This window comes from Haemaphysalis longicornis, unplaced genomic scaffold (assembly GCF_048455015.1).
Source record: "Haemaphysalis longicornis isolate Haplotype H1 unplaced genomic scaffold, Haemaphysalis longicornis Haplotype H1 scaffold_1, whole genome shotgun sequence".
NCBI lineage: Eukaryota > Metazoa > Arthropoda > Arachnida > Ixodida > Ixodidae > Haemaphysalis > Haemaphysalis longicornis.
The window spans coordinates 401,868,168-401,882,817 of record NW_027526203.1 but is presented as its reverse complement, the minus strand read 5'-3'; the positions used below and the strand labels follow the sequence as shown (position 1 = coordinate 401,882,817).

At 43.8% G+C, this 14,650-nt stretch overlaps 1 protein-coding gene across 4 annotated transcripts in view; it reads right to left on the bottom strand.

Annotated features, from left to right (window-relative positions):
• Positions 1 to 4,894: 4,894 nt before the first annotated feature.
• Positions 4,895 to 14,650, bottom strand: part of LOC144155425 (type I phosphatidylinositol 4,5-bisphosphate 4-phosphatase-B-like) — a 36,591-nt gene continuing 26,835 nt past the window's right edge. Inside the window, exons 8-9 of one of the 4 annotated variants that reach the window (XM_077686835.1) lie at positions 12,662 to 12,771; positions 4,895 to 6,351 (exon numbers count right to left, since the gene is read on the bottom strand). In XM_077686835.1, coding sequence (XP_077542961.1) covers positions 12,689 to 12,771 — 83 coding nt within the window. In that variant the 3' untranslated portion in view covers positions 4,895 to 6,351; positions 12,662 to 12,688. The other 3 variants (XM_077686837.1, XM_077686838.1, XM_077686836.1) reach the window with 3 other exon arrangements.

Genomic DNA, 14,650 nt, shown 5'->3' with positions numbered 1-14,650 from the left:
CAGAATACATCGCACTACTCGCCTGCAGCAACTAGCAAAAACTTACTGCGAATCGAATCAAATATTTCCGAATACGAATATCTTTGCTTTAGTGTGCACAGAGCTTATCAGCGACGAAAAAAGAGCGGGATCTGCACCATGCGGCTTCCTGGTCCTCCAGGTTTTCTCCTGTCCAGTAATTGATACCTCTTGCCCTCAACAATTCATTTTTGCTGATGCGTCTGTAGCTTTGAGTTCGGTCAAACGAAGCAGCATCTTTTCTGCAGTCCATATTTTACTCATCAAGGAAAACGCCCTTTCCTCTGGCGCGTTTGTGTCTGGCAAGCACATGGCGTACTCGACGATAGTCTTGATATCGTTGCAAGGCACGTCATTCGTTATGCTGAAGAAGCACGTCCTCCCACCGTTCCTCGGACGCAGAAGTTTGGTGTGCTGAATGGCAATTGTTGGTACACTGTAACTTTAAGTAAACAGCTCAGACCAAGCAGACCAAGCTAGTTGTCTGCGCTGTTTTCTTGAAGTTCCTCAAACGGTTTCTTTTGGCTCTTCCATTCCTCCAGCTTTTCATTCGTGACACAGGGCTTGATACCCGTCTCCCAGCCGAAAAAAAAAAAAAAAAAGAAAGAAAAACCAACTGGAGGTCCATTTGGACCTGCTGAAAAGCACAATTGGTTCAGTTGAAACCAAATGGTATTCCAATTGGTCCTATTGTCTTTTCGGCAGGCCCAATTAGGGCTCCAATTGTTTGTTTGTTTTTTTTTTTGGCTGGGCTTCCATACTTTCGGCCAAAGGCGGGACAAAACAGCGCCCCACAAGCAGGCTGCCGGGGCAGCAGGACCACAGCCACAAAACCGGCCGGGGCATGCCCCACCTAAATCGGGACACCTGTTAACTTAGGCAGTCAGAGCTCGACTAGTGCTCAATGCACAAAAAAATTAAAGGTAAGAGATTACAAAGGAGATTACAACAATATGGCAAAGCAGAGGAGCAAAAATTTGCCTACCTGCCGCGAAGAAATGCAGGTTCCTCACCCCGCTGTATGTGATTCCAGGCAGCATATTTGGCTCCTCCAGTCATTAAAAAAAGGCAGGCTAGTGGCTGGTATGACCTTACTGCAAATCAACAACACCCCTTGATTCCCTACTCATGCTACTACATTGACAGGAAACTACTTTTCGGGTTATAAATTTCACACTAGTGTTCTACTTCAGTTTACATTCACCAGACTTAGCAGTTGTCTCACGAAAGGCCTACAAGAGCTATAGGCTTTTTTATGCCTGTGCTACATGGCGACTTTCAATCTCGCCCACAAGTGCGCCCGATGTATTTACAAAGGGGCATTCGATAGAAAACTGGTTCAACGGCCTTTGGAAGGCCTTTGAAACAGCCGTGTAGCAGATGTATAAGAAACCTTCAGTGTCATGCAAAAAAACCAACCTGGAGGTTCCCTCTGTGTGGTGAAGCTTAAAAGCTCGCATGTCATGTGGCAGACCAATTATATATTCATAAATATAAAAATTCAAAAACGTCGAAGGGTAAGAATGAACTGCGAATTGAATCAAATAGCATACCCTATTCAAAAAGTGCTTGAGCCTTCAAATATTCGCACACCTCTATTTTTAACTAAACACTAGCTTTTTAACAGGCGGTACACTATCTTCTGTGTCTGAATGTAGAAGTGTGCTCAAAAGATTGATGCATGTGAACCAGTGGGGGGCTGTGATCGCCCACCCCCAAGAATCTCCAAAAGTAGCCCTGCTAAGCCTACAGTATGGGCTGTCCACCCCTCATTGTAAAAGGTATCCACCCCACCAAACCATCACACCCAAGGGGCCACTCTCGATCCATCTCTGAGAGGTGAACGCAAGCTATAGTCCCTTTTTATGGCCAACCCATAGACCAACCAGAGGCAAAAGTCTGAGATTATTAGCACAACTGACAATACCAACGTGGCTGTCAGCTGTTCCGCTCAATAGGCGAGGTATTTTCTACATTTTTTCCTACATGGCAGCACTGCACGGGCCCAGTTGCCTCATTTAGGACTGGCTCAGAAGTTTGTTTGGTGCTCTCTCGGCTCCACGAAGGAAAGGTAACACACTTTACACCTGATCACTTGAAAAATTCAATCACACACAAAAAGAAGGGAAGTGGGGAAGGAAATGCCAGCTTCAAAAATTCCTTAAAAAAAAAAAAGAAACCAGCACCGTTTGTTGTTAACCAAAAGCTGAAGGAGCTATGAAAGATGTAATTATCAGTTAAAACAAAAAGCTATACAGCCTTTGTCATAACTACTCCTTCAACATTTACAAGATGAAGTTCTCACATGCCGAAGCTATACATAGCAAATGGATTGAGCCCAAACTGCTTAGTATGTTGTTATTGCTATAATCAGCTAAAATTGGGATGAGGTCAAGCAGAGTCAAGACAACACACTGCGTTGACACTAGTAACTGTAGCATTATTTTCACGAACTGTGAATATTAAAGGCAGCACGGCGACAAAATAAGTTTAGTGCTTTTGAAAGATTGGCATGTAAGACTAACAGTTATGCCAATTTCAATGCAAACATAAAACAATTAAGCTAGGTAATAAGGAAAACAGATGAAAGTGTAGACTCTCTAGTCACTTATTTGCTGCTCATGCATCACAGGTTAACTAGTTTGCAATTGGCTGTGGCTGACAAAAGCTCTTGTGAAAGAACACGACTCTACGATTGTGGTGGTGCCCCTGGTGTCATTTGATCACACCATTTTAGTGCTAGCATGGAGTTACCATACTAATGACTCCATTTTCGGTACTTCACCAATGATGTAACTTAATGTCGGGCAACAATAATTTGAAACTGTCAATTCTTATCAACTAGTTTGTTTAAACCAACATCCTGCAGGGCTAGAATCAAATTCGGCAAGTTATCAGAGATTAGTTCTTTGAAATAAAACAAGAATGCACATTGTCTTGATGCACAAGGGCTGGCCATGCCTCCACTTGAACCAGTCACAAGTCAAGCAGGCTTTAGAACACTACGACAAGGCTAGAGGTGCACCATAACAAGGGCCTATAGGTGAACTTGGACTACTTGGGTTCTTTGAGTTGAGCAGAGAATTTGCAGACATGGGCTCTTTGTTTTTCCCTTTACAAGGAATATAGTAGTACTGCATGTGTAGTTGCACAGCGAAGCTCGCACGAGGGAAAGCAATGCTTTGCAATTGTATCCAGAGGCTAAATAAACGCTGAAGTACCTCTCAGCATGTCCATCAGATGTCAATGCTCTTTTAAAACATCCATTGTGTTGAACTACAAGAGGCAGCCTTGCAAAAAGAGGCTTAAGTGAATTCAGGCACAAGTTGAATTGTAAACTTGCATAGGTTCTGTGGTTGTAAACGGAATACAAGATAACAAAATCAGATGCGTCGTTTGCCCCCAACTCCGTACGCCTAAAGTACGAGTTTAAGAAAATGTAGTGATGTTGTTAGTGTTAATATACCTTGACTTTTCAAAAGCATTCAATCGTGTCCCCCATCGGCGTCTTATAAATAAACTTTTCTCTCTCAGCATTGACCCATTAATTATAGCTTGGATTAAAAATTTCCTCACCGATAGGGTCCAATTGACTGTTGTGGCGAATCACCAATCAACTCACATGAAGGTAATATCCGGTGTTCCGCAAGGGTCAGTACTTGGGCTCCTTTTATTTCTGATCTTTATTAATGACATTCCAGACAGAATTTCATCAACCATTCGCCTGTACGCAGACTACACACTTTACCGCTGCATTTCAAGTAGCACTGACCAAAATATACTTCAAAATGACTTATCTAACATACAAAAATGGTGTTCATGCTGGCTGATGCAATTAAATATAAACAAATGTAAAGTCATGCAAGTTTCGCACAAGCGCAGTAACTTTTCTTTCCAGTATTCGGTAAACAACAATTTCCTAACCCAGGCTGATTCGTATCGATACCTCCGAGTAGTGATATCAAGCAATCTAACATGGTGTGATCACATACAGCAACTAACCGCCGCCTCAGCTAAATCACTTGGCTATATCAAAAGATCTCTAACCTTCCGTCCCCCCCAAATCCGAAAACTGGCTTATGAAACTTTTACACGTAGTAAATTTGAATACGTGTCGGCTATTTGGAGCCCATACCAAAATTACTTGATAGATTCACTTGAATCAATTCAGAATCGTGCCGCTACATTTATTTCCTCACAGTACAACCCGCACTCAAGTATTACCAGCATTAAACTATCTCTTAACCTCCCCACCCTCGAAATCCACCGAAAAGTTTCTTGACTTTGCCTCTTACACAAAATATATTATAATTTCCCTTCACAACACAGCACAGTCCTCCTCCCTCCTGCCCATTCATCGCATCGCCTGTTTAACTCGTTAAGTTTGCAGTGCCTACATGGGTCAACTAACGCTTTTAACAAATCCTTTTTACCTGCAGCCATAGAAGATTGGAATAACCTACCTAAAACCATAGTCAACGAACGCGACCCCTCAGTGTTCAAGCAGTTAATCACAAATCATTTCAGTTGTTAATCTTTATTTTTATTGTTACAGTTCCTATATGTATATATGTACATATATTTGCTGTGTTGCTGCCATTTCATTATGAATCTGCCTCACTTCTATGCCTGTACCATTGACCATCACCTACTGTGGAATCTTTGTACTTGCTCCCCCCTTATGTAATACCCCGCAAGGGACCCTTAAGGCTACAATAAATGATGATGATGATGATGATAAGCCTCCTGCTAACAGGGACAGGAGGAACTACAAAGAACCGCCCATGGCTTTGATGGGAACCAAACCAGTAAACTTAGGCACAGAAAGAGGTGCTTTGTGACCTTGATGTATACAAAAGAAAGTAGATATCCAAAATCACTCATTAAAAGTGTTTATTATACTGCTTCAAACAGTTAACAAGCATCACATCATAATATTTGGCAAGTATGTACAATTTCCACAAAAGGCAAGCTACTTTTGCATAAAATTAATGCTATCACTTTACTAGTTTGGGGTTAATAAAGAAAAATACGTCATTGGAAACAAGTGATAAATATGAGGAACAGAGATGGAGCCACAGATGACCATCCATGGAGAAAAGTTAGGAGGAGTGCCAGGCATGCAGTAACACTGGTAATGAGTGTTTATTGAATTATACAATGAGGGGGAGGGGGGGTTACGAACCATATACTATATGCACAACATATACAAGACAAGTGGTCTGCTTGCTTTCTTGATTTCTGGTATTTTTGTCCACATCCATAAACAAACTTAGGAACCCCCGCCCCCTTCATAAATAAAGTAATTAATAAAACACAATATTAGTTATAGTTAGCTCCAAATTTTATTTTTGTAGCTCAAGAACATGTTATCATTTACATGGCCTGCATATTATGTACAGTCGAGTTCACTTATAACGATAAACAAACTTAGGAACCCCTGCCCCCCCATTAATAAAGTAATTAATAAAACACAATATTAGTTATAGTTAACTTCAAATTTTATTTTTGTAGCTCAAGAACATGTTATCGTTTACATGGCCTGCATATTATGTACAGTCGAGTCCACTTACGACGATACCGTTTATAACAATATATCGGATATAACTACGGTTCTCCGTTTTCGGAGTTTATTTTTGAGCAAATTCGGAGGGCGTTTTTCGGAGTTTATTTATTTTTGCGAATTCGGAGTTTTTCGGAGCGCCCTTTCAGAGTACACAGAATTCGGAGTTTTTCGGATTATTAGGGTCGCAGAGTATTGATCTTTAAGAACTGCCATGTACAATAATAAAAGAAATCAAACAGCAGTCATTTTTATTGCAGAGTCAATATTTGCAGCATTCGTGGTGACATTCATTTACAACTTGTTGTAGTATATGCAGGCATATTTTCCAATGTTAGTGTCTGTCACCGCAGCACAGTCATCAGCGTACAACTTGATTTTAACAGGAACTTCATTCACAATATCATTAATATAAATGAGACACAAAGCTCTGCTACGTCTTTTTTATTTAGCAACCCGCATATAACAATCATCGGTTATAACGACGGGATTTTCTTGGCACTTGGATATTGTTAAAAGTGGACTAGACTGTATTAATATACAATAATAAATTCAAACCTTGCCATCTGTGACCAAAGATACTAAACTTTCATTATATTGCAAGTGTGAGTAAAGAAACGCAAAAGAAAGGGGAGTGGGAGGCTTGGCAAGATGCTTCAAGATTGATACAGAATAACCTAGAGACAGGTGCACAAAACCATGAGGAATATTTGGTTTCATATAAATGCTGACTGGGCCTTGAATGTGCTTCTTACGAGCTGTTGCCAAGCCTGCGGGAGAAAATTGGGAGAAACACATGATGTTATATTACAGGTAGAACAATCCATGAAATACCACTGCAAGGATGGCACTATGATGATTGGTGGTTGGGAGGCTGGGAACCTGGAACAACCAACTGATTGATTATGGGGTTTAATGCACTGAAGCTACACATGGGCTATGAGGCGCGCCATAGTGGACGGCTCCGGACTAACTTTGACACCTTGGGGATCTTTAATTTGCGCTGAAATCTCGACACCCAGGCATTTTTGCTTTTCGCTGCCATCAGAAAAGCAGCCGCTGCGGCCGGGATAGAACCAGTCTCTACAGCACAACGCCACAGCCACTGGGCCATTGCAGCAGGTACCTGCAACAACCAGTCACGAAGGAGGCCATTTGGTACCCCTTGCCTCTATGTGTTCCTAAGGCTCGGCCCTCTTTCCTTTCCTTAATGTTTCATCACCCATTAAATAATTCATTCTTTGCCACTCGTTGCCCTTGTTGGCCTTGCGCCATTAAACACCAACCATCGTCATCATTATCATTTCCTTGACATTTACTGGGAGGGGGGCATCTGGGAGATTCGGCCAGCAAGCCCAGCAACCCTCTGAGACACTGGGCCGTATTCCGATTCCGTCCTCCACTTCAGCCTTCGGTCGAGGAGATCCTTGAAATCGATTTCTCCATGCATAAGCATTGCGAAGTCCTCCCTTCAGCAGAGTGGAGGGAGCAAATGGAGTGGAGGAGGGACTCAGAATACGGCCCAGTGTTTGCCAGCCTGACTGCCCACCTCAGGCAAACAAGGTGCTGCTTCGCTGATCAAATGCTCATCGGTGCATCACCCAAATTTTATGGCAACCCTCCTTCCCCACAGGTAGAGGTGGCCAGAAGTCTGGAGACAGCTGCAAGAAGTAACTATTAAGGCCAGGCCGGCGATTTGTTAAGTTCATTCTTGATCAGAAAGTAGTCAAATGGTACGTATATAATGTACATAAAATCGCTTTGTCTCCTGCTATCTTGTGTCCGAGACTCAAGATGGCGTTCTTCGGATTGCACACCATATCTCAAACCCACAGTCCCATCTGCACCTTTAAAGAGGTACCAACACCAACTTTTGGGGTTAATATTATTATACAGTTCACTTCCTTTGCACATCACAATACCACGGTTGAAGTATGAATGGCCTGTGAAGCATGGAATACTTTAATTTGATCTTATTCATAGCGCCCACGGGATAGAAATGGCACACAACAAATGGACACCAATGTGACGTCTCTCGCATAAAGCAAAACAAGGTGACATAGCCAAGTGCCTTCGACATATGGCAGGATATCTCCATGCCACTTGACTCACGACAATATGGTGCTGGCAGTGATCACTAGCTGATGCAGGTAGCCAGGCACAGCTGCAGGTGTCATCAATGCTACAAATCAGCTGTGGTGTGCTTTGTTTTTGTGAGGCCAATTCTCACATTTGCAGGCAGCGCGAGTGACCATTGCAGAGTGAAACAAAGCGAGTATTGCGAGCTGCTGTGAAGCGTTCATGCCCCGATAAGATTCGCAAGCAGCGGCACGCAGTCACTTTCAAAGTCAATAGCGCACCCGGCAGACCCTCCTGCACAGTGTGCGCAAGCCTGCAGCTTGGGAAAAACCCACTGCTCCTCGGACCCGGTGTGAGTTGTTCTGTGCATTTCTACTTGACTGGCATTGAAAGTCTCCCATTCCACCTGCAAAACTTTTAAGATTCAATTCGCGCCTATAGAAACAGCTTGGTTGAACGCATCGAAACCAGTGCTTTTCAGACAGAGCTCGAGAGCTGTTACTCTCCCAGTTTGAGTTTTCATGTTGTTGCACCCCAGTGTGCTCTAACGCTGTTATGTACTTTGTCTCACCACAGATCGAACAGTTTTGTTTGGCCTCGCCCACTTTGTCATCCTCTGCCACCTCTGGCACCATGGCTGCAAATTTTTGCAGCAGTGACTGAAATGCACAAGAATATAGGTATTGTTGGGCAAGTTGGGACTCAGTCGTGGAACACATTACAGCGTGAAGGTACATGAAGACTGAGGACAAGGGACAGGTGCTCAACACGGGACACAGCAGCACTTGCGCAGTGTTCGCTCTTAAGGTACGTCCTCACTTGCGGCAGTATCTCACGCCGCGCCGCGTGCTCAGAAACGCCGCCGCTTTTTGAAGGCCTCACTACTGGGAGCGCGCACGTGCAAAAGCGGCAGCAGCGGCTGAGCAAACCGGTCCTGGCCCTCTCCGACGGGGAAGCAGAAAGGAACGGGTCTGAGGCGCGCGCTTGCCGGCTCTTGGCGCCGGCCGTGTCCCCGGGGAGAGCACTGACCTCGCAGCTCACGCGACCCAGGCGCTGATTGGCTGGTTGAGTTTGGCGCAAAGCGCCCTGCCGCAAAAATGGGTTCAAGGGCCATCCTTGCGCGGCAGAGGAATCTTGCCGCGAAAGGGCATTTTGTGGTGCGCATTTTTGCACGTGCAGCAGCGCAGCATTTGCACGTGCAGTGTTGCGCACGTGCTGCGCTGCAAGTGAGGACGTACCTTTAGTCTTCTCTCAAGTGTTTTCACTGCAGTGCTTTTGTGCACACCTGTGCTGTTTGTGGAGGAAGTGGACAGGATAGCTTTTGCATTATACTAGCGTCGCTTGTTGATAACAAAGTGCGATGCTCAGAAAAAGATGTGGCTGCAATAAAAACAACAATGGACTGAGTGCCATTCAAATGCACTGATACTAGCAGCATTGGTTTGATAAAATCTATGCTCGCAGAAGAAGGCCACGGTCATTTGGTATCATACTCAGGCGGCCTGTGCAAATTAGTGAGTGGCACTTGGGAGTCTCAGTACGTACCAAACCTCGGCGTTTATTTTAATAAACGCGGCATAACTAATGCATGAACAGTGCACCGCCGTATTGAAGTACAGTAGACAGTCACACGTAATATTATTTTACAAGGTGAACCGATCTATAATGACTTGCTCTTGCTACTGTTTTATTTTCCAGTACCTGTGAGGCAACATCTACGTGACAGAAAGTGGTACAAGAAACTTGCAACCTACTAGACTGCTGGTGTGATACCAAAAAGTGGCACCAAGAACTGGTACACAAGTGTAAGGCTGAGAATGTGTAACTATTACATGCCATGACAATACAGTTTTAAATTTCTACTTTGCCTCCTGCGTTCCTGTGCAGGGCACAAAAGCCCTCACAACTGAGTTCTTGTATTCAGAAATGCTGATTTTATGATATGGTGTTTTGATATCTAGCTATAAATGACCTATGGTAGTCACAAGTCCTCCCCTCAAAATTTGGGTCAGAATGGTGTACATTAAAAATCCTATTCGGTAATGTGTGCTGCTACAGCTGGTAGCAGAAATTCAGCAAAAAAAAAAAAGTGATTTCTGGCTGGAAAGCGGTGCAGAATCCAGCAGGAAAAAAATCCCTTCTGGCTGGGAAGTGGTGCACATTCCAGCAAGAAAAAAGTCATTTCTGGCTGGGAAGTGGTGCAGGATCCAGCAAGAAAATTCTTGAGTTTTCAAAAATCCACTTTCCAGGTGATCATGACCATCCACAGACTAGCCCGAAGCTATTTTTTCTTGTGTCAGGTATCCACTGGCAGTGCCATCAGCATCGGGGTCTTCTAGACGAGGGCATTTTGCTTTTTTCGCTTCTGCCACTAATGCTGGCTCCCCTTAAATCTTCAGTTGTGTGCAAAGATCACGTGGGGCGTGAAGTAGCAGCTTTGCGCCCCTTGGAACGAGACTGCAACATAGAGGTTGGGTAGGACAGAAATTGAGTCGGCATGACTGTTGGAAGCAGCAACTTGTGCTTCACATCCTGCATTGCCTGCAGTCTGCAGCAAAGTGAAGCGAATGCATGACAGTCCTGGAGCTTGGCTGCCACTAGCTGCCCTTGTCACTCGCTTGTAGAGATAATGTTCCACTGCCAGGCATTTTAGAGGCTTTCTTTGGATGGCAGCTCATGGTAGCACAGTTCCGGGTTTAGTGATGCATTCGACCCCCCCCCCCCCGAAAAATCGAGGTTTCATATGTGCTGACCAGACGACGGCAGGGCAAGTGTCACAGAGTAAAAAGGATACCACCTTCACACTACGCGGTACAAGCATGTGCAAGGTGCTTTCTTCGCCAATAAGCGGCGGCACCACCTCTCATCATGGACGGTGATTCAACTTCTCTCACGCGGGTTCTTTTGTTTGCGACCTTTTTCTTTCAGTTGTGCGAGGGGGACTTGGGCTTGTTCATCTTTTTGTTTGGCAGCTTGTTTCTCGTTTATTCTACTTTCGAGATGTTCATCCGTTCTTGAAAGCTGCACTGCAAGCACGTCTTGCACGTTTTCTCCCTGATATTGTGGTGTCTTCGCTGTCTGTGGAAGCAGTCCGAAGTCCGCTGGGTTTCCTCATAAAAGTGGTTGGCACGTTTTGATTCTTAAAGGCACGGTTTAGCCTTTAGTACATATTTAATGCTTCACGCGAGTCTATTTCCAATGCCCTGGTTTCTGAATTTTTCCCATACCTTTATATCATGTTCCGTACCTCCAGTGTCCATACCAGGATGTCCTCAATAGAATGCATAAAATGTGTGTTCCGCCAGGCGTTAAAACATTTTTCTTTAAATTACACACGGGCACGCTCCCTGTTAAAACTTGGATGAAAGACCAGGGTCAGTTCATAGCTTGGTCAACAGACTGTCGGCTCTGTTCTCGACCAGAGACAATTGATCACTGTTTTGTAGATTGCCGAGATGCTGTCTTTTTCTGGGACATTTTGCCGTGAACGCTCAGAAAAGGCATGGATATTACGTTTTTCTCAGTCCGATTTTTACCATTCAGCTATCCTGGTGAGCCACCCTAATACATGTTTGTGTTGATTGGTTTGTACAGTCTGTGGCAATGTCGCTTATGTAATAGGCATGCTGAGCCACCAAGATCAACAAAGTCATTTCCAAGAAACAGTGGCATTTGTACATAGTGCGTATAATTCGCATGGCCAACCAACCACCTGACTGGTTTCCTCTTTTGAACGCTCATGCGTGCTTTTCCTAACTTTAGCGTATTCTTGTTTGCTTCTACTTTCGAGATGTTCATCCGTTCTTGAAAGCTGCACTGCAAGCACGTCTTGCACGTTTTCTCCCTGATATTGTGGTGTCTTCGGTGTCTGTGGAAGCAGTCCGAAGTCCGCTGGGTTTCCTCATAAAAGTGGTTGGCACGTTTTGATTCTTAAAGGCACGGTTTAGCCTTTAGTACATATTTAATGCTTCACGCGAGTCTATTTCCAATGCCCTGGTTTCTGAATTTTTCCCATACCTTTATATCATGTTCCGTACCTCCAGTGTCCATACCAGGATGTCCTCAAAAGAATGCATAAAATGTGTGTTCCGCCAGGCGTTAAAACATTTTTCTTTAAATTACACACGGGCACGCTCCCTGTTAAAACTTGGATGAAAGACCAGGGTCAGTTCATAGCTTGGTCAACAGACTGTCGGCTCTGTTCTCGACCAGAGACAATTGATCACTGTTTTGTAGATTGCCGAGATGCTGTCTTTTTCTGGGACATTTTGCCGTGAACGCTCAGAAAAGGCATGGATATTACGTTTTTCTCAGTCCGATTTTTACCATTCAGCTATCCTGGTGAGCCACCCTAATACATGTTTGTGTTGATTGGTTTGTACAGTCTGTGGCAATGTCGCTTATGTAATAGGCATGCTGAGCCACCAAGATCAACAAAGTCATTTCCAAGAAACAGTGGCATTTGTACATAGTGCGTATAATTCGCATGGCCAACCAACCACCTGACTGGTTTCCTCTTTTGAACGCTCATGCGTGCTTTTCCTAACTTTAGCGTATTCTTGTTTGCTTGACTATGTATTCCTCATACTGTCACGTCAGAGCGTATCCTCCCATGTAATAATAATAATAATAATAAAAAAAAAGAGACGAATCAGCAGGCCGCACCAAAAGAAGGGAGATCGAGCAGTCAGGCTCACATGCGGACTGTTGCAGCGATGTGGGTCCAAACCCCGTCGAGTGCAGGGGATTTTTTTTTTTAAATCAAAGAATTGAAATCTTTTTAGAACGAATGCACATGCACTATTTTCAATATGCTACACCCAAAAGAAACGGAATGGACAAAATTCACATAATTCACCCCATGAAACGATGCTAAATTCTCAAAATGTAAACTGGGGCACGAATTTTCCACAACAGTTGTGCTTCAATGTTTCCAATCATTTTCTAGAAGTTGGCCGGAAATAAGAGAACAGTGGGAATTGACATCAGACCGGTACCCACCTGCGCTGACCAGTCCAATGTCCCGCCTTAGGTCACTTCAACAGTGCTCTGCTTCATGCACAGAAACCACAGTCCATGCCCAACGCAATACAAAGCCACAACAATTCCTCCTAAGCAAGAGAAAGAGAGAAACCCATAATAGACCATGAGAATAATAAATCTGCGACTTGATTGCAGATTACAGTTGTGAAACCTAAATGCTACGTTATTTACACTGGACAATCGCTAAGCACCTGTCCCTCACCCCTGCTATCAATGGCAGTACTTGGCACACTTTTACAGAGTTACAGATCATAGCTAACTGCAGCTTCACTATAAGATTAAGACTAAAAATACAAAGGGTTTTTTTTTAAAAAAAATTTTATGGTGACATGGCTTATCGCTATGGGGAGGCTTCCATGAAGACGTATCCATGGTATTTTTGTGCAGGCCTTCACACAAAAATCGTCTTTCTCAAATTCACTCCACATTATAAGGAGGAGGCCTCTTCCCAGTGAAGCAAGATTGACAAATATTACAGGCTGTTCATTCTAGCCAAACTGGCTTTCACTGCATCGGGGATGCTGATGAAACTACGAAGGACGCAAAAACAACAGGACTGTTAAATCTTATAATCTTGACTGCACTCCAAATATTCATGTAGTACCAATGTAGAGAACACAACTTTTACTTCAGAAAAAAATACACGGCTATAAAAAATATTTGTGCACAACAAGCTGTACTAGTTGCAATAGTTGTTAAAGTTAAGGACAACACAAATACCCTATGCTTTAGCAAGACGATAGGTTTGTACAGAAGGGCAACATTGCAAAAAAATATGTAGGCAGCCCATCATGACAAAAGTCGTCTGGTGTGACGAGGTAGATTTTAATTCAAATTTCTAAGCAATCACTACATGAGGCAGGACATTAGACAGAACCAGGCTCTGTTGGTGGAAAACATTGGGAGGTCAGGCAAGGCTGTTTGCATTTTGAGAGAGAAAAAACTGTCCCCTCGCACTTATCCTGAGTGTCCATGCTCCTAAGCTGCCTCAATCCTGTTTTAATCATTCTTCACTATTTTCCAGGTTCTTGTTATGTGTTCCCTCACAACCAAACACAAGAAAGAAGCATCACAAAGACTGGTTATATTTGGCAACCACCCTTGGCAATGAAATCACCAATTTTTCTGCCTTCTGCCTTCGATTCCTCTGCCTGCCCCACAGTCATCTTATGTTGAATTCCAATGGCAAATCGCTCGCCCGCGCTTGCCACAATAGGTCGTTTCATCTCCTATATATGTTCTTGCTCCATGCCCTTACCACACAGCCCCAGTTCCACCGCATCTACAAGCACTTTACTCTAGCTGCAGTTAAAGCAAACAGAGTGCAACTAGTTTTTTTTTTTTTTTAATTGGCACACACCCAGGCTTCCTCTGCTACTTTTCCTTGCTAAGGTCACCCACCCCCTTTCCTTCCCATTGCTCATCCCTCTCCCTCTTCAGGTGCACAGCCGCTGCCACAACTGGGGAACAGTAATGGCCGAACTCCGTTGTTCCCTTTAGTTTATACTTTCGCTTTCCTAAAATATCAATAGCTGCACTGGCATTGCAAATCTCCAATCGTGAATGAAAACGTACAATAGGAAGAAATATACATTAGACAAGATAAGCTCTGTGGTTTCTGTGTGTGGCAATGGTCTTTTGTCCCAAAGGCACCCAGAGGAATGTCTGTCGGACATTTATCACAGTTCCTACTGTCTGTTCGTTTCAAAGGCAGCAAGAAAACCCAAACACGACGTTCCTGTGGCATCTTGGTGGCAGCGGGGGGACTGCCACTGCAAAGCAACTTACAGAAATGAAAGGAATAGCTGTCTGGCATTTTCGCTCACTTTGTGCTTTCTAATGTATCCAGTGTGCATGCGCAGCTGAAAACTGACATGACAAAACAATGCTAGATATGCTACCGGGGCCCATCATGTCAGCACTCAACTGGCTGTTTCAAACCTCAGT